This window comes from Mirounga angustirostris, unplaced genomic scaffold, assembly GCF_029215605.1.
Source record: "Mirounga angustirostris isolate CCGP_5_RB_7025 unplaced genomic scaffold, mMirAng1.0.hap1 SCAF_13, whole genome shotgun sequence".
NCBI lineage: Eukaryota > Metazoa > Chordata > Mammalia > Carnivora > Phocidae > Mirounga > Mirounga angustirostris.
In genome coordinates, this window is record NW_026991721.1 from 88,895,455 (window position 1) to 88,916,015 (window position 20,561).

The following is a 20,561-nucleotide window of genomic DNA, read 5'->3' on the forward strand; positions in this document are numbered from 1 at the left end:
CGCTTAACTGACTGAGCCACCCAGGCATCTCTAGTCTTCTTATTCTGAAGCAACTTTGGTACACAGTGAAAGCACTAGGTTTCGTAAGAACCTGCAGGAGACATTGGTTTTACTCTCAAAGTGTTTTGTTTTCCCCCCACTCCATCACCACCACCACCAGGGACTAAGATGGAAAATCTAGAAAAGGAGAGGATTTTTTCTTACATAGGCAGAAGGCAGGACCACGTGTTTGCAATCCGAAACGTGGCTTTCTAGGAAATCACTGGGACGAGGCTGAGGCAATAATGTCATCCAGAGATTGGAGCCCCCAGAGGACTAGCAACATTTACAGGGTTTCATTGCAAAGGTCATAGCCCCTGCAGCACCTGAACTTCACCAAGTAGACACTCCATTTTATTTTGTCCACATTAGCACAGTTTTTCAGGCAGCCCATGAAGGTTAACCACAGAGTCCCATCTTCTGCAGGAGGAAGAAGAGACAGATTAGCAAATAGGCTTCGGCAAAGAAACTTCTTTCCAGCCCCTACCAGCCGACAAGAACAACTTTGTGTGTAGTTCAAGTCTCTGTTATTCAAACATGCAGAACTGCAAGATGTTGCACGTTGAGGCTTCCGGGAAGGAAAGCAGTGGCAGAATAGTTTGCAAAAGTTCTTGGGGGTGGGGAGGTGATAACAGAAGCAACGGAGGATTTCCAAAGCTGAACGTTTTCAATGGAGAATCTTAACACTGGTTTAAGTCAGGGTTATAAATGCCAAGGGTTCGCTTAGCACAAACCGTAGAAGAACCAAGAGGGCCATTTAACCCGTGTCTATTGCTCACATTGGCCCCTCTATCTCCACAGTTTAAAACCACCCCCATGGAGGTCCAGGCATGGACAGACAAGGATCTGCTCTCCCCACTCCAACAAGCACCTGCTCTCCACTGACCATATTGTGCCTCCCCTCTTCCTCTCCACCCAGTCTCCCTGCTTTCTGCAGGCTTCTCAAAATACTGGTACCGTAGCTATAGATCCCCACCCCTCGGTGACCACCTCCATCCATTTTTCTTTTCTTTCTTTTTTTTTTTTTTTAAAGATTTTTATTTATTTATTTGAGAGAGAATGAGAGAAAGCACATGAGAGGGGGGAGGGTCAGAGGGAGAAGCAGACTCCCTGCTGAGCAGGGAGCCCGATGCGGGACTCGATCCTGGGACTCCAGGATCATGACCTGAGCCGAACGAAGGCAGTCGCTTAACCAACTGAGCCACCCAGGCGCCCAACCTCCATCCATTTTTCATGATGGTCTCTGACAGGGGTAGAGAGAGATCAGGCATCCCGGGGCTGGGGCTGCCTGGGGCAAAATACGGTCCCTGCTTTTTCCTACGGCTCCTACGGCCGGTCAGCTTCCCCCACCCCCGTCCCCCAACTTACTCTTGAAAATCCTCCCAGTCGTGCAACCCTCATCTTCTGTAGCAGTGCATATTCCTCTGCCTCTGGAACACCTCTCTCCTGGAAACTGCAAGTGGCACATCCTACACTGAATGATTTCTGTCATTGGGGCCGGGAAACCAGGAATAGAAATGAGAGGCGATCTCCCGCTGCCACGAGAAGATCCGCCTCCCCTTTGAGATCGGAAGTCGGCCTGGAGTCCGGAAGGCTTGCCCAGAGGCCCGTGAAGTGTGGGCATCCGCCTCTATGAAGAGAGGCTAAGCCAGGAGAGGGGCGGGAGTTTATGGTCTCGGGAGATTGGGCTGGGAAAAATGGGAGGGGAAATAAAGGGGGCAGGGCAAGGCAAAGAACGAACTTAAGGCGGAGGTAATCAGGTCCTCTTCATACTCACTGAAGTAGTGGTTAGCATCAACAAATATTTCATGGACTGTGCCGGCAAGAAAAAACAAAACCAAATCTGCAATTTCGTCCGAGATTCAGCCCTGCGCGGGGCCCCTGCGAGGCTTGCCGCACACGGGCTCCGTCCTGCGCGGTTCACCTGGGGCCACGCTAGGCTCTTTCTGTCCCTCCAAAGCCGTGGCACCTGCCTCCTGGCATCTTCCTTTCAATTCCCTTCACCTCCGTGGGGACTCGCGGATACCCTACCCGCCCCTACAGCACAGACCACAGGAGAAAGACGAACGCAAGGTCTATCTCTGGCTTCCTTTCAACACCCAATGCCCGCTCTGCCTGGCTCATCTCCTCCCTCCTCCCGTCTTCCCCCTCCCACGCCATGATCTATTTCTACTCACTTGAGTGTTCGCTGTCAGACAGTGACCCAGACAGTACTGTTGGGGAAAGAGATACGTGCTCAGCAGACCTCATTTTACAAACCCCGCCTCACAACTTCTATGAAAATCTCAATCCCTTTATAATCCACTTATTTTCTCCTCTAAGGGGGAGACTAAGCCTCTGATGAAGGGATGTGATGCATTGGAGGTGAAAGGCATGGGATTAGAACGTTCATGAGGCTCCCATAAGAGCCCCTCCGTCATGGGAGCTCTGACCCATTCCCCTATCCTGGACACACCTCACCAACCGTCAAGGCTAGGGACTCACTTCTAAGGCAGCTGAGCAGCAGGGGGAGTCCCAAAAGCAAGGGCTTGTCCATTTTGAAAAGAAAAAGGAGCAGGTTAGGGCAGGAAGCTGCCAGCTGCCTATTTATACCTCTGCCAGTCTGGGCTTCCCCAAGAAGGGTTAGGGGTGGGGACACTGCAGGAACGCTGGAAAGGCGTACTCCACTCCCAGGGAAACCAGTGACTCTGTAGTTTCTCTTTTTGGAGAACTGGGGAGAAAAGGGACCCACGAGGTAAGTCCTGGACCTGATTTATTCCAGTCTGACCACCCAGGATGCCATGTTTTGTGGGTTTTTTTTTTTTTTTTCATAAAACCACACTGTGGGAGAAAACGAGGATAAGTCAGAGCTAGGTGGGTAGGATTCAGAGTCATCTATGCCAAGGTGCTCGTTAGAGCTGAGTCCATGAGCACGAATCATGGCAACACAGAAAGGGTGCCGAGCATAGACCCTTAAAAAGGCATACTTGTGGGGAGTGGAGAAGAGAGGTGGAAGGTTAGACTCAGGGACACTGACCGAGGATTCTCAGGAGGGGCCAGTTTCACACCCAGTCACTCTAGAACAAAGCAGACCCTGACACTGAGAGCTGAGGAGGAAGCTGCTTCCCATTCTTGGGAGTTTCCCAGAGGTTGAGACAGATTTTGTTAGGGGACAGAGGTCTGAGATTCCCCCTGGAGTGAGGGGAGCTGGTCCTTCCCACTTTGTGTCAGGCCAGGTATTAGGGGCAGGGGTTACCTCAACTCTGAGAAGCGCTAGGTATTCAGTCAGAGAGCTGGCTGGAGGTACAATTCCCATGGAAGGGATTGAGCTGGTGGGTTCTAGGAACAACCGCACCTAGTGTCTCGTTCTAAGTTTTCTGGTAGTTTCCTTCTGTTATTCCTATACCTTTAACAGGTAGGAGCCTCATCTCTGCTGTCATCGCAAGGAACTGAGGGGAATGACTGTGCCTGTGCTTAGGGCAAAGCAATAGAGGGAGAGAAACAGCAACCGGAAGGAAGCAGATTGCAATGGGGCACAATTTAGGGCTACAGAAGCAAAGTGGGATCTTGGTCTAAGCCGGATGTTGGCTGAAGATGTAGGGGACAAGAGTGATGTGTGGAGGAGATTTTCTCCATGGTATATCAGAGGTTATAACTAGTTAACTGCTTACCCAGGGCACCTAGGACCCTGGTCAAGCTTTGAAGTGAGACCATTGAGTACTTATGTGTTCCTTACACACACACACAGACACACACAAATGACATCACTGATTTTTGTGTTCTGCATATTTACGAACAGATCTCTCCCTTTCCCTCCTCCCATTGCCCTGGAATTTAGCATCTTCTCTTCCATCTTTACATTCCTTTCTCTGATCTTTTGAGCTCTCCCTTCTTTACCTCCTAGGAATTCCATCTTTCATTGTTTGGCTAATGGTAGCCCACAAGAAAGGAAGAAATGCTCTCTTCCTCCGCCTCATCAGAAACTGTCTCTTCCCCTGATGACACTCCTGTGCTACGATTATACCACTTTTCCTAAAGCAGAATTTTCCTCTCCCAGCCTTAGTGATCCACCTGGATTCCTAGCTTACAGTTGAACCCTATTTTATTAACTTACTTTTCTCCGAAAGTCTCCTCAAATTCATATTTCCAGCCTGAGTAGCCCATAATACCTGATTTTCTTACTGGGCCCCCTCTTCCTTTTTTCAGTGCCCCCAACTCTCTTCTTATCCTCCTAAGGCAGCCCACATAATTCATTTTATGTCATATATTTCAGACCTATGACTTCACAGTATTCAGGAATGAATCCCTTTTGCTGATTGCCCTGAAATTTACGTAAGTCGGTCACAATCCCTTTGTTCATGATGCTCTCTCTTCTCACCACCACAGAGTTCTGGGGGTCCAGTCGTTAGTCCAGAAGAGTGTCCCAACTACTCAACTCTGAGAGTGACTAGGTAGGTGGCCAATTGTGTCTTTGTGTGTATAATTAGAAGCTGTTTCGATTATGTACTAGCATTTTTGGTTTGCATCTCCAATGATGCCATGTAAGACAGTAAAAACAAAATGTTTTTTTGAATGGAAATTCACTTTCCAATTCTAAGGTATCATTATTTTTATTTTTTTAAGATTTATTTATTTAGAGAGAGAGAGCCTGTGCGTGCATAGCAGGGGGAGGGGCGGAGGCCGAGGGAGAGAGAGAATCCTCAAGCAGACTCCCCACTGAGCACAGAGCCCGATGCAGGGCTCCATCCCAGGACCCTGAGATCACGACCTGGGCAGAAATCAAGAATCAGAAGCTTAACCGACTGAGCCACCCAGGCACCACAAGTTAACATTATTTTTAAAAGAAACAGATCTAGGGCGCCTGGGTGGCTCAGTCGGTTAAGCAACTGCCTTCAGCTCAGGTCGTGATCCTGGAGTCCCAGGATCGAGTCCCGCATCGGGCTCCCTGCTCGGCGGGGAGTCTGCTTCTCCCTCTCCCTGCCACTTGCCTGCTTGTGCTATCTCTCTGTCAAATAAATAAATAAATAAAATCTTTAAAAAAAAAAAAAAGAAACAGATTTACTCTGCATGGGAAATACAGCAAAATATCCAGAAAATCATTGGTAATTAAGATATTTTCACATAATGACCTTTGTGAACAGGTTCATGGGGCTGGAGGTGAATACCACTGGGATCTGAGGAAGGAGACGTCCGCTGAGGCAGATCCCACATACGAGGAGTCTCAACTCCAATTATTGTTCGGAGCAGCACCAGTGGCTGTAGGCTCCTGGGCTCTTCCCAGCACCCACAGGACTTGTTCCGGTGATCTAGCAGGGACAGAACAGTTTCTTCTAAATCAGGGTTTGGGAAAATGGTCCGATCAGAACAGCCTGTCTCTTTTCCCTCAGGCCAGTAACCAACACAGCCTTGGGTAACTGAGACGAGATGAAATCAGAGAAGTTCTACCCTATGGAGGGATGTGAAAACAGGTACTTTTCAGACAATATGAGCAGGTCCAAGAAAGAACATAAAAGGAGTGTATCTGGGGAGCCTTAGGTGTGTATTCTTTCCTATCATGAGACTCACAATCCCCAGGGATTTCCTGGGACTCTCAGAATTGTTCAATATGTCCACAGTTCCATAGATGGTTCCCTCCTATGATTCTGAGGACCAGAGAAGAGAGCGTGGACATTGACGTGACTAGGGAGGTAAGCCTAAGATTCAAGAGTGCAGAAGTAATCAATCATCTACTCATTGTTCCTCTTATGGCTTACAGCTCAAAAAAAATCTCCTCTACTTTCAATACACTGGTATCAATGAACCTAGCTCTCATGAGGAGAACTCACTCAAAGGGTGACCTCCGCTGAGGAGAAATTAGGGAATCCTCTTGTGCTTTCCATGGGAAAGTCGCCAGAACACAAAGGCCATGCTCAGAGATCTCTTTGCAAAACCTCAGACACTCCCATGGTGGCACATAGCTCTCTATATTGCTCGGTTTTCGATGTACTATTTAAATGAATCCCTTCAGATTACAAAAATAATCTCTCTGTGTTCAGAGACTGTCCCTGACCAGTTGACCAAAGCAGATTTCCCCCTATTTCCTGTGTGTGTGTGTGTGTGTGTGTGTATGTGAGAGAGAGAGTGTGTGTAGAGTGGAGTCTTTATATTTTATACTGATGAAAAATAATACACATGCAAAAAAGAGTAGAAAACATAAGTGCATATCTTAAATCATTGACCATGAACCAGGTCATGAAATTTAATATTGCCAAAACCACAGAAAATTCCCCACACCAAGTGCTCCTTCCTAACTACATTCTCCTATTTCCTCATCTAGTGGGAAACATCCTTTCTTTTATGGAACTTAATTTAACCATTGTTTGATTTTATAGTTTTACCACACTATATTTTTTTAAAGATTTTATTTATTTATTTGATAGAGAGAGAGTGAGAGAGAGAGCATGAGCAGGGGGACAGAGGGAGAGGGAGGAGGAGGATCCCCACTGAGCAGGGAGCCCAATGCGGGGCTCGATCCCAGGACCCTAGTATCATGACCTGAGCCAAAGGCAGACACTTAACTGACTGAGCCACGCAGGCGCCCCACCACACTATATTTTTGCTTGTTTTTGAAGACTGATATAAATGGAATCAAACGGTTTGCATCCTAGGAATTATTCATGTTTTTGTATGAAGCCTCACGTTTTTTCTATGTCATATTCCATTGTGTGAATTTTAGGGCTGAGAACTTTTCAGTACCAATGGAAGTCATCAGCTCAGAGATTCAATAAGCCTGAAAAAAATCCTAAGCAAGAAAAAATTTCAAATCCAGCATTACAGTGAAATTTCAGAGAGTCCAAGAAAGTGATAAAATGTTATAAGTAATCAGAAGACAAAAAACATAATACCTGCAAAAGAGTGTTGACTGGCAGCTGAATTCTCAGTCAGAACAACGGAAACTAGAAATTAGTGGGATGATACCTTCAATATGCTGGAAACAGAGGACTGCCAGCATAGAATTCTATATCCAGAGGAAAACATTCTTCAGGAATAAAGTGAAATAAAGACATTGTTAGGTAATAGTAATGCCATCAACAAATCTGCACTTGGAGGGGCGCCTGGGTGGCTCAGTTGGTCAAGTAGCTGCCTTTGGCTCAGGTCATGATCTCAGGGTCCCGGAACCGAGCCCCACATCGGGCTTCCTACTTAGTGGGGAGTCTGCTTCTCCCTCTGCCCCACCCCTCCACTCATGCTCTCTCTCTGGCTCTCTCTCAAATAAATAAATAAAATCTTTTTTTAAAAAATCTGCACTTAGAGAAATGGACCTAGAGGGTATTACACTAAGTGAAATAAGTCAGGCAAAGAAAGACAAATATCATATGATTTCTCTCATATATGGAATCTAAAAAAAGAAAGAAAGAAAGAAAGAAAGAAAGAAAGAAAGAAAAAGAAAGAAAGAAAGAAAAAGAAAGAAAGAAAGAAAGAAAGAAAGAAAGAAAGAAAGAAAGAAAGAAAGAAAGAAAGAAAGAAAAAGAAAAAACAAAAAGCAGAATAAGACCTATAAATACAGAAAACAAACTGATGGTTATCAGAGGGGAGTAGTAGGGAGGGATGGGCAAAATGGGTGGAGGGGAGTGGAAGGTACAGGCTTCCAGTTATGGAATGAATAAGTCCCAGGAATAAAAAGCACAGCACAGGGAATACAGTCGAAGTTATTGGAACAGTGTTGTATATGACAGATGGTAGCTACACTTGTGGTGAGCAGAGCATAATGTATAAACCTGTCCAGTCTCGATGTTGTACACCTGCAACTAATGCAATATTGTGTGTCAACTACACTCAAGGAGGAGGAGGAGAGGAGCTTCCTGATGCTGCCATCTGTTTCCACAGGTCCACAGAGTCCTCACACTTCAGACCTCCTTAGGTCCTTCAGCCCATCCTCCAGCGACCCCAACTCCAGAATTCTCCTCCATGGTCAATCTTCTTGAATGTTCAGAGGTGAGTCCGGTGTTCTTATTGAACCCAGGAAAACACAGACATGTTATCTTTGGGCCAGCAGTATCCTTGGTACTCAAGAGGTTCATAAAAAAGCATCACCCAAACACAGGAAGGATGATGTACAAATTCATCTACTAAGACATCTACTAAGATTAGGTGAAAATGAAGCCTGAAAGGTGCCCATATGATTGAGCACATAGAGGTCATTCATGTCTTCAGTGAGAAGAATAAAGGAGAGAAGAGGAAGCCAGATGAAAAGGAATAAAGAATGAATTGTCTAGGGGTGCCTGGGTGGCGCAGTCAGTTAAAAGCGTACAATTTATGGCTTCAGCTCAATTTGTGATCTCAGGGTCCTGAGATTGAGCCCCACGTCAGGCTCCACACTCAGTGCAGAGTCTGCTTGGGATTCTCTGTCTGCCTCTCCCACTTGTGCTCTCTCTCTCTCTCTCTCTAAAATAAATAAATAAATCTTAAAAAAAAGAATGAACTATCTTGCAAAAAAAAAAGTTTTAAAGTGAAGTTTTAAATAGTGTGAAATAGGGCGCCTGGGTGGCTCAGTTGGTTAAGCGACTGCCTTCAGCTCAGGTCATGATCCTGGAGTCCCTGGATTGAGTCCCGCATCGGGCTTCCTGCTCGGCAGGGAGTCTGCTTCGTCCTCTGACCCTATCTCCTCTCAGGTGTTCTCTCTCTCTCATTCTCTCTCTCTCAAATAAATAAATAAAATCTTAAATAAATAAATAAATAAATAGTGTGAAATATATTAAGTATCTAAGAATAAATCTAATTAATACAAGCTGTGTAATTTCTCTGAAGAGAAAATAGCATAATTAAGAAAAGCCAACTAAGATCCAAAAATAAATGGAGAAACAGACCATGATTACTGAATGGAAGATTCAATAATATAAATTAATTTCCTCTAGACCTATAGATTCAATGAAGTCTCAAAAAAAAATCAAACAAGCTATCGAAGTTTTTTTATTTTGATACAATTTATTTTGATATAATTTAAGAATCCCAAGAAGTGGGGTGCCTGGGTGGCTCAGTCCGTTAAGCATCTGCCATCAGCTCAGGTCATGATCCCAGGGTCTTGGATCAAGTCCTGTATCGGGCTCCCTGCTCAGCGGGAAGCCTGCTTCTCGCTCTCCCTCTGCCTGCCCCTCCCCCTGCTTGTGCGCTCTCTCCCTCTGACAAATAAATAAATAAAATCTTTTAAAAAAAAGGTATGACATTTAAAAACAATTAAATAGCTATATATACTAATTTAGTATAGAACTGCAGGGGCAGTTCTTCCTGATAGATACTATTTTTTTCCAGAGCAAAAGCTAAAGATAGAGAGGCTGAAGGACACACACAGGGTCACGCGACCAGCAAGTGGAGAATCCAGATCTAAACAGAGTTTCATCTGCCTCCTGATCATGATGCTATAGTGGTCAACAGTGGAAAGACAGTAGCAGGTTTTCATAGATTATAAGAGTGTGGGAAGATTTTAAAAACTCTTGCACTATTCCTGTGTTTGAATTGATTGGCAGGAAAATCCCAAAACCAAAAAGTGTACACGGGAGAGGAAGCCTCAGGGCCTATTTCATGGCCACACATAAATGGAGAAAATCTCCACAAGATGCAATGGGTAGTGGCAATCTGGGGAGGAAAGAAAGATAGTTGAGCCCCTAGGTCATTGCAGGAAAGCCCAAGGGGTTCTGGGAAGCTCCCTGGGTGGACGGGTGCTCACTGCTGGTCACCCCTCTGCAGACAGCCCCACCCAACTAGCACCCTAGACTCAGTGGAGAACCTTCCTCAGTCCCAGGCAGAAGCCCCCTTCTCTCTTGCGCGTGCTTTCCCCACTTCCTTTCTAGGAAAGTACCTATACAACTTCAGGTCTTGGTGTAAATGTTCCTTCTTCCAAGACACCTCCTCTGACTCCTGTGTGTTCCCACAGCACAGCTGAGAGCCATGATATGAGCATAGCCTGAGCTTGGACTCTTCCTCCTCTCCCATTTCACATTAAACCAGTGACAGAGTCCCATCTGCTTGTCTCCATGCTCTCCCAACTCCCCTTCTCCATTCCCACATGGCCTTCCTGTCGCTCACCTGGGGCCCATTCTTTTCTCAGTATGGAAGCATGTGCTGAGTTCAATGCACTGAAATAGTCTTATGAGCGCTGGATTAGAGAAGAAAGCTTTGTCTCTGCTCCTTTGAGTAAAGAAAGGTTGTGGTTCCAGAGGTGGGACGCTGGAGCTGCATGGAGGAATGAAGGAAGGAGGATCCAGGAGCTGGAAGGAGAGACTGTTTTAAGAATTTCAACTTGAGGGCAAATGCTGAAGAAGGAGTAACATGACAAAACTGCAGAAGGGGGGATTGTATAAAGTCAAGAAGAGGAGCCCTGAGAGAAATGCATCCCCTGGTCAGGGCCTGAAGTGCAGGGGGGAGGTCCGATTGGATCCCTGCTCTCAAGGAGGGGTGATGATGCTGGGGGTTGGGAGCAGGGTTCACGTAGTTCCAGACAGGGGGAGGTGGGTTGTGGAGACAGTAGTTCAGTGGCATGTCCTCCTGACAAGCACAGGACCAGTGTTCCAGGAAGAGCCTGGGACCCAGCCCTTGGGGTTAGGGGAACAGAACATCTTCTCCTTGGGTCCCTGAGCTGAGGTGGTTTCTGATCACTGAAGTCCAGATGGGCAGCAGTTGAGAGGTGAAAAGCTTAATCAGATGAGAAAAGGGAACAAGGAGCACTGAGCTCTTGGCGCCCTTCAGAGGTGGGTGGGAGAGGGGTAAAAGGTACATTTGGAAGATATCCGTCTACTCCAGGAAGAAAAAAAAACAGCTCTTATCATTTCAAAGATTTAGACATATGCCCAAATGTTGCAAATCCAAGGCTAGAAAGAGGATGTCTTAGAAATCTCCTGAGGATATATGCTCACACATAGTATAAGGAAGTGAGATATTTGTTAACACCTCCATACCCCCTCCTGGGCCCAGAAACGTTCCTCCCCCAAACAGAAGTCTGGAATGCATGTCCAAAGGTGGTCTTCAGAGGACTCTCTGCTCAGATCCCCCGGGGTAACCACGTCTCCATAATTTCAAAATGGTTGCAAGAGCCAGAAGTCTAGTATCACAGGTATAATGGGGCATGATTTGAATCATAATTTCTTTTTTTTTTTTTAATTATCAAGTCATTTTTCTGGTGTTCGCTACTTGCCAGCATGTCTTCCGTCCCATCTCCTACCATTCAGTGCCGCCACTTGGCTTTATGGCGTGTTAGGTTGGAGGCCGTCTTCTTGGCACTTCCATGATCCCGACCCCCCCTGGTCTGAGCTGCCGCTCAGAGGACCATTAGCAGACACACATCCACCTGCGCTCCTCCAGGACGAGTCTTCGTGAGCAGCTCAGGCAGAGCATCGGCTACAGGACCGTGGGATCATGACTTGAGTCAAAGGCAGACGCTGAACCGACTGAGCCACCCAGGCGCCCCTTGAGTTTCAGGTTTTTATTTTTTCTTTTCAGCACCCAAAACCTGAGACTATGGACACGATAGGCCCTTGGTCTTCTTGCCCTATTAATTATCTGAGGCCCCACAAATCTTTACCTCCCTCCTTTGAACCCTCCTCTGACATCTCTTGTCTCCATTTGAATGGGCATCTCAAATTCAACATGTCCAAAATCAAACAACTGGTTACATATCCCATCTCATACCAACTTCATACTCTCCACACAACCAGCTCCCAACCTCACCCATCCCCCACTCTCCCACTCTTCTCTCTGTCTTTCCCAGTACTTGTATTTCCCGAATATTCCTCCTCTCCTTCCCCCATTCCCTGCCTCCCCCTGACCCCCGCGCCACATGAATACAGCTCTCTAATCCCCTACCTCTGTAAAGCTATCCTGTCCTTTGTTTGAAATATGATTAAGATTCAAGGGAGATGCCATTGGAAAAAAAATACTTTGGGGGCACTGAAATCTCTTTTAACATTGGGACTATTTTTTCCATCTAGCCTCATTTTTCTCTACTAGATTCTTAGCACCTCTGGGGACTTAATTTATGTTCACTCGCATTCTCCAGAGTGCTTAGGACAGGGCTGGGCCAAGGGTAGGAGCTCGAGAAGCACACGTGAACTAATTGTTGTCTATGTGCAGATATTTCTTGTAATGCCCGTGCAGAGGGAGAACTGATGTCAACTAGGAAGACGTGGGTTTAGTTTAACAGTTCATTAAACATATTTTGGGTAGGTTTTTGCCAGGACTGGGCAATGAAAATTAACTGAAACCTTGAGGCAATGGCTCAAGAAAACATATTCCCTACATCCCCATCCTTCGGTCCTGGTACATTGGGAGCCACAGTGTAACAGTGAGGCATGGGACACTCTGAGCCTGGGGCTGAGAAAGAAGCCGGTCAAGGTGGGTGTAAATCTCTCTGCCCATGACCGGTCATCCCATCAACCTACCACTAAAGTTCACAGTGACCACCCTGAGGGAAAACAAGCTCAGGAAGATGAAGAGAATACCCCTCAAAGGGAAAGGGAAGCTGGCCAAGAGAAGGAGATGCCAGAGGGTCATGGCAGAGACCTTAACCCCTACCCCCAGGCTAAATGAAATGATTAAACCCCAGTAAAATAGAAACAAGATGGGGCGCTTGGACTTGATTAAGCATCTGCTTTCAGCTCAGGTCATGATCCTGGGTCCTGCGATCAAGCCCCCATCAGGCTCCTTGCTCACCAGGGAACCTGCTTCTCCCTCTCTCTCTGCCCACCCACCCCCCACGCTGATGCTCGCATGCTGTCTCAACTAAATAACTAAAGTCTTTAAAAAAAATAAAAACAAGATAAAGCCATGAAAAAAGTGAACACCAAGCCTGTGTTGTAACTTAACACAATACAGCGCCTCCCTGCTTTGCTCTCAACACATGCCCAGAGGATACCCCAAAGAATCCTTCCCCTAAAGGGGCCACCTTCACCTTAGCCAGTTGCTTCTCCTTAAAGTGGCCATCGCCCCATTCAAAGTGATTAAAAGCTCATGCTTGGAGTCAAGCAGACTTGGGTATGAATCCCAACTCTGCCACTGACTACAAATGACGCTGATAATTTATTGAACACTACACCTGAAACTAACGATGTACTATCAGTTGGCTAATTGAATTTAAATTAAAAAAAATTTTTTTAATTAAAAAAAAAGAAAAGAAAAGACACCTGTGTGAGATATTTAACATTGCAGGACCTCAGTTCCTCACCTGAAAGGGAATAATAATGAAGTTGTTATGATACTTAAATGAGATAATGCATACAAAGTCGAGCACAGTGCCTGACACACAATGACTATTCAGTGAGTGGCCGCTATTTTATCATTATTATTATCATCATGACTATTTCATGGTTGGGCCCAGATGGCCCATGGTTGGGCCGGGCTCATCGTCCGCAGTCACTCCTTTGGGCTAACAGTTATCCTCCTTCGGTGTGTGTTGAGTTCTGGAGTGTTGAGATCTTCACTATGTATTAAATACGTGGGAATACACCTGGGCAGTCCTGTGCCAAAAACACCTCAGGCAGGGTGGGGGGCGCCTGGCTGGCTCAGCGGGTAGAACGTGTGACTCTTGATCTCAGGGTTGTGAGTTCAAGCCCCACGTTGGGGGTAGAGATTACTTAAAAAAATAAAATCTTAAAAAACAAACAAAACTGCAGAATTAGTAATTAGCTTCCCAAATTTCTTTCTCAGCTACAGCAATAGTTTAAGGAGATGGCACTGAGTTCTGGGGCCCAGAGGGAGCCGTAAAGAGCTGGGAAAGGGCGAAGAGCCCCACTCCTCCTCTCCCTCAGATTCTCTGCAGGCTGTTGTATTTGGACACAGTCCTGGACTAACTCCAAAGGCAGTTAGAAAACCCCCCAGACTTGGATTCCTGAAGTCACTTCTCCTCTGGCTAAAGACGGCTACGTGTTTTCCCCTTACCTTCTCAGGGGGTGGGTTTGCCATAAATCGTCTGAGATGGGGAGGAATTTGGGCTTGGGGTAGGGTTGGGTTGTGTCCAGGTAATGGGTTTTGAAACCCCACCCCCATCCCCAAGTGTGCCCCAACCCCCCTAAATTGTTTTGAAGACTGAAGAGATTGTACGGTGTGGTCCCAATAAGCACAGGGCTCTGAGAGTCCTCATCCTCTCTGGTCACCCCTTCTCGGAGCTCTGTTTCCTCACCCCTAAAGTAGCCAGCCTGTCACCTCCCTTAGAGGTTTGTGGTTGGGAGCAAACGAGAGAATGTACCCTTGTCCTGACCCCTGGCACCCAGGGGTTTGGTCTCCTCAGCTCTGTTGTAGCCCCTCCACCTCCATGCTAAGCAATGCTCTCAGAACCCTCAGCCTCCTCCAGGAAGTGGGACTCCTAGTACTTTGGGCAATGACAACGGTCCTTCTCGGGTCCGTAGAGAGAAGAGCAAAAGCTGGTGGTGAGGGGGCGGGGGTCAGCCAAGAGGCCTAAAGAAGAAATAATACTTAAAAGGCCCCCAGGAGAATTGCAGGACGGAACATGGAAGACTGCCTTGCAGCCTGTGGCTGGTCCCCGTCGGGCAGGGCCTAAGAAAGCAGGCATGTTTCCTCCAAAGACAGAGTCCCCCCCATTGCTCTGCCTTCTCCGCAAGTCCACAAACTCCTCTCTCTAGTGGCTTCATTTCAGGGTGCCAAGCCTCTTCGGCACCTTACTCACAAGGCTGTGTCCACAATTGTAAGAGCCTACACAGTAGAATCAGATCGATTGTGCCTCCAATCTCAGCTCTTCTATTTATGAAGAGTCTCAGCTTCTGCATCTAGAAACGGGGACGATCCCCGATCCCCAGACTCGTAAGGAATCATGAGCTGTGCGAGGTGCTTAGGGCCGTGGCGGGTGAGATTCCCACAAGTGTTCCGGGCTAAAACCCCATCAGTGTGGTTCTCTCCCCAGGACACGATCTCATGGTGCAGTTCAGCCTGAGCCTGCTTGTCGTGCCAGACTTTCACGGGCGACGTCACGCCATGTCTCCCATCCTGGAGCGACCCTTTCCTCTGCCCCCCGCCCAGCTTAGGCCAACTAGAAATCCTAGCTGCTCGCCCACAACTGCTCTGATAGCTTTGCCTACATTAGCTCATTCAATCATCACAACGAGCGTGTACTGTGGATGCTGGTAGTATCTCTTTACCGTTCAAGAAATGGACCTTAGAGAAGTTACGAATTTGCCCAAGATCAGAGTGCTGTTAAGAGGTTGAGCAAGGGGGCGCCTGGGTGGTTCAGTCGGTTAAGGGTTGGACTTTTAATTTTGGCTCAGGTTGTGATCTCGGGGTCCTGGGGTTGGGCTCTGCACTCAGCAGGGAGTCGGTTTAAGGATTCTCTCCCTGTCCCTTTGCCCCTTTCCTGCTCTCTCTCTCTCTCTCTCAAATAAATAAATAAATAAATCTTAAAAAAAATAAAAGCTGCAGGGATGATGGGGCCCTTGGGTGGTTCAGTCAGTCCAGTGTCTGACTCTTGGTTTGGGCTCAGGTCATGATCTCCGGGTCATGAAACCGAGCCCTGCATCAGGCTCCATGCTCAGCAGGGAGTCTGCTGGAGATTTTCTCTCCCCCTCTGCCCCTCCCCTGCCCTCTCTCTTGCTCTAAAAAAAAAAAAAACTGCAAGGATGGACCTTGAGGACATTATGCTGAGTGAAATAAGCCAGACAGACACTGCATGGTACCACTTATATGTGTAATCTAAAAAAAAAAAAAAAATCTAATTTATATAAACAGAGGGTGGAAAAGTGGTTGCCAGGGGTGGGGGAAATAGGGACAGATTCATAAAAAGGTACAAACTTTCAACTATACGACAAATAAGGTGTGAAGATCTAATGTAAACCGTGGAGACTATGATTGACAACATTGTATTGTATAATTGAAATTTGCCAAGAAGGTAAGGAGGACTTTAATGTTCTCACACACCCCTCTGCCCCGCCAAAAAGATAAATATGTGAGATGATGGATATGTTAACTATTTAGATGGGGGATGGGGAAATCTTTCACAATGTGTGTGTGTGTGTGTGTATCAAACCACCATGATGTATACTTTAAATATTTTCCAATTTTATTTGTCAGTTATAATTCTATAATGCTGAAATGTAAAAAAAATTAAAGCTGCATGGGTTTTGGGGCAGGCCCAAGCTGCAATCACAGCTCTGCTCCCTAGCCTTTTGACTTCAGCAAATCACTTAACCTTTTTAGCCTCCATTTACAAACCTGTGAAATGGGTAGAAAGATGCTTCAAGGAGACAAAACAGTCCAGAGTCAATGTCTCAAGAGTTTTCCTCCAGGACCTCCATCAGAATTAACTGAGGAATCGCCTTGGTCCTCCAGAACCAGAAGACATGTGGGACCCACTCAGGGTGACTTAGCCTGCTCCTCACATCGGAGGGCTCTGTGACCAGGGCAGAGCTATTGGAAGAGTCCCCAGCTAGAATGCAGGACACCCACCTCTCACGGGCAACTCCTCGCTGGAGCCACAGAAGGAGGGTTAGTATTTGAATCTTTCGAATTCCTGCCATTCTATAGTATAAAATTAACCTCAAGAATGTTTTTGCCATCACTAAAGATGGTTCTTTTTCTCCTTAGAAGATAGCAATAATAATTACTATAGGGGCGCCTGGGTGGCTCAGTAGGTTAAGGGTCTGCCTTTGGCTCAGGTCACAATCTCAGGGTCCTGGGATCAAGCACCACGTCAGGCTCCCTGTTCAATGGGGAGTCTGCTTCTCCCTCTCCCTCCGCCTCTCCCTCTCCTTGTGCTCTCTCTCAAAAAAAAAAAAAAAAAAAGTAAAATCTTAAAAAAAATGACTAATTCTAAGCACCTTCTCTGTGTTGCAAACACTGCAAATAGATTATCTGAAGTCCTCACAAAAGCAAACTATAATAGGCAAACTCATATGGTGCTTATTGTGCTAGATGATGGGCAGTCCCAAAGGACTCCAAGTACCAAAGGACACTCCAAAAGTCATAAATAGACTTCTATCCATGAAAGATATTGACTTCATAGTTAAAAACCTCATAAGGGAAGCCCAGATGGCTTCCCTGGTGAACTCTGTGAAACATTTCAGGAAGGTATACTACTAATTCCAGAAAATTGAAGAGTTCATTTGCCCAAACTCCTTTAATGGAGCCATAATTACCTTGATATCAAAACCAGATGAAGACATTATGAGAAAAGCATCTGATCTGTGACATAGGATCCCATCTCTAGAACTTCTCGTGCACCTTTTTCTCATTACAGAATGCCATTGATCTTGATTCTGCTTAGTCAAATCCTGCAATTCTTTACGTCATCCCCCTTCCATAAATTGGTGTTCCCTTCTAGTCAATGGTGACCAATTCTTCCTCTGAATAGATTTGAGATTATTAGGTGGACTATACTGTGAAACGCTCTGAAAGTAATCGAGTCCTATAACCGTGTTGGTGGTTTGGCTGAATCAAGGAATCCAACACAACACAGGAGTGTGCCATGCACTTGCATGCCTGCGAGGCAAAGCCTGGTGCCAGGGCTCAGTGGGGGCAGTTGGTAGCCAGAAAAACTGTAGAATCTGAAGGTGGCTTCCATCTCTGCCTCACGGAGATCGCTCGCCTTCTTTGGGATGAGGTGGTCGCTATCCTGTCTTCCTTTGAGAGTTAAGGTCACTCTTTTCCTGTGCAAGTTTCTTGGCTGAGGCCCTGCATTGGCTGTGGAGTGGGGAGAGGCGGCACAACGCCCACTCTCTCAGAGGCAGGGCCTCCCCGGACAGGTAAATGAACTGCACCTCTCACAGTCCAGGACGTAACTCACAGAGGAAGAGACAGCTTCTTCTCCATCCCACATCCTGTCTTGTGCTCCGTTGCCGAACCCTTCCTGGAGCTTGATTGCTTGCCTCATCATCCTTTCCTCAACATACATGGACTGGCTCCTGTTCTTCCCGTTCCCGGGAGCCCTCCTGCTTCTGGGCTGGTCTTCCACAGTGGGTGAGTCCCATGGCAGGGAGGCAGAGGGGGACAGGAGGATGGGTTCAGGGAGTAATGCCCTAGAAAATCCTGACAGTGTTGATGGTGTCCAGGCCCTGAGCCTCTCTGGCTGCTGCAGACTCCCTTCCCACCCCCCATGGAAACTCTTCTGGAGACCTTGCTACTGCTGCTATCCAGGAGTTTCACCAAACTCTCGCTCTAGGAACAGTGTGAGGGGGAGGGATAACGCAGAATCACGGGGGTCTACAGATGGACAAGCTAGAGAGCTACATCACCTTTTCTTTCAACTAAGACCCAAGTCTGGATGAATAATTCAGAAGAGAGATCCTCCTCCTTCTTTTCCCCCACTGGACCCTGGGTCTTCTCTCTCAGCCATCCTAGCCCATCCCCACCAGCAAGAAATGCCCATATCAGTATCTCCTTCAGAAGCCACAGCTGCAGGCTGATCCTGGAAAGGAGGGAGAGGGCTTCCTGATAACCGTGTAACTCCTAAAACCTGTCTTCTTGATAAATTTGGGCTCCGCAGGGAGGGACCCTAGAGGATGGATAAGGGAAGTCTGGAAAGTCAAGGGTCGTGGCCTCAGTCTCAGCATCAACAGTGATGACCCCTCCCTCCCCCCCCCATGACTTGGTGTCCCTCGGTCTCACCCTATACTTCTCACATAATGTCCAGATCTTACAGGGACAATTTGCACTTCCTGTGATGAATTTGTTGGCAAGAACTGCAGAAAGAACTTAGGTTCCTGTCGATCCAGATATCCTGACTTTGCATGCCAGACCAAAGAAGTGTATATTCAACATTTCACTGGCGGTAAGATGAGGACAGGAGAAGGAGGGCGATGGGAGATAGAATTTTATGATTGTTCTGGCAAAATAAAAAAGGGGGGTGCACTAGATCTGGAGTCAGACTTGTCTAGTCTCACCAGCTCTGGCTTAACTCAGCCAATAGTCTAAGGCATGTTACTTGCCTTCTCTGAGTTCAAATGTCTTCGTCTATACAACGATCCGGTTTTATGGTTGACTTCCAAATTCCCATCCATCCCTGATATTCAGTGACTGAATCCCTAAGACAGTACAGCTGTGGCAGATCCTTTGCTGTAAAGGCGTGGGGGTGTTGGGGATGGGGTGAGTTGTCCCGGAAGGAGACTGTCCCTGGTATGGAGGGGCTGCAAGTCTCGGGTTCTGCCTCGGGGGATGGGGGGAAGGCAGGAACTGCTTTCTCAGCCACATGCCCTCATGTACCAAGTCTAACCTGGGCCTCTCTGTCACTCTTCAGAATACTCCTATCAGTATTCCACCCTGGGCTGCCCCAAAAGATGTGTGGAATATGTCCGCATCACCAATGGGGAGAAAAACGTGTTCTTCTGTTGTAATGAAAGCTACTGCAACAGCTTGAACGTGAAGGAGCATGTTCCATTCAACCCTGTCCCAATGCAGCCAGACCTATTCAGCTGATTTGCAGGGATCTCCTCCCAACGGCATCCTGCCCATCCTTCCTGAGCAAACATCAACTTCCAGAAATGCCTTCGCTCTCCACTGCCACCCACACTGTCTCCTAAGAGCCAAGAGACCCAAGAGAAATGAGCTGTGGTTGAAGAAGAGATGTGATGCAACTTTGAAATGCCGTCTGGGCCCAAGTCAGCCCCAGCCAGCCTGGTCATCTGGTTCTGCTCTTCTGGCTGGAGGCCAAACCCCAAGGCTAGGTGGGGTGAGGAAAAGGGGGAGTCTGCACTGGGACACCTAGGTGCCCTGAATAGATGACAATAGCAACTCTAACGAACACAGAGACCATGTGTAGGGGAACTCCTGGGCTGTTGCAATAGTGAGCCAGATAACAAGGAAGGGATGCTGGCAAAGGTCCCCAAATCATTTCCCAAATGTCTCAGATCCTAAATCCCACCAGGTCAATGACACTCTAGGCCTGAGGAGGTCCCAGAAGCAGGGAGGGCCTGGCAAGAGACCCTGGCTTCCCACAGAGCATCCTCTGCTTTCTTGGGGCTGGTTGGGATGAGGAGATATGATGGGGACAGTGGGAAGGGATGTGTTCTGGTAGTTGTATAACTTAGTATTAAAGACCACATATTCTGAAGAAGATTGCCTGAATCTGAATCACACACCATTCTCTCATGAGCCCTAAAGAACTTGGGCAAATCCTTAGCTTCTCTGTACCACAGCCACCTCCCACATTACACTGTAAATATGAGGATTGAGTTCATGGCTTTTAGGTATATATTAAGGACAGGAATCTGCTGTTTCTTATCAACTATGTGGCAAGTGCTGGACTGGTGATTTTAGGCATCACCCCCATAAACCCTCCAATGCAATGAGGTTATAACCTCCATTTCACAGATGAAAAAATTATGTGTCAGAGAGGTTCATTAACTTTGTAGAATGTGCACAGCAGGTAAGTGACAGAGGCATCTGCCCACGCTCATTCTACACTCTAGAAATGGGTGCCCTGGGGCGCCTGGGTGGCTCAGTCCGTTAAGCGTCTGCCTTCAGCTCAGGTTGTAATCCCAGGGTCCTGGGATTGAGCCCTGCATTGGGCTCCCTGCTCAGTGGGGAGTCTGCTTCTCCCTCTCCCTCTGCCTGCCCCCCCACTCCTGCTCACTCTC

At 47.1% G+C, this 20,561-nt stretch overlaps 1 protein-coding gene across 1 annotated transcript; it reads right to left on the reverse strand.

The window, feature by feature from the left end:
* Window positions 1-205: 205 nt before the first annotated feature.
* PATE1 (prostate and testis expressed 1) lies at window positions 206-2,575 on the reverse strand. The gene is made up of 3 exons (XM_045892847.2): window positions 2,493-2,575; window positions 1,408-1,568; window positions 206-459 (listed from the first exon to the last, which is right to left on the reverse strand). Exons 1-3 carry the CDS (start codon window positions 2,573-2,575, stop codon window positions 326-328), a joined length of 378 nt encoding a protein of 125 aa, XP_045748803.1. The 3' UTR covers window positions 206-325.
* Between the last annotated feature and the right edge of the window lie 17,986 nt (window positions 2,576-20,561).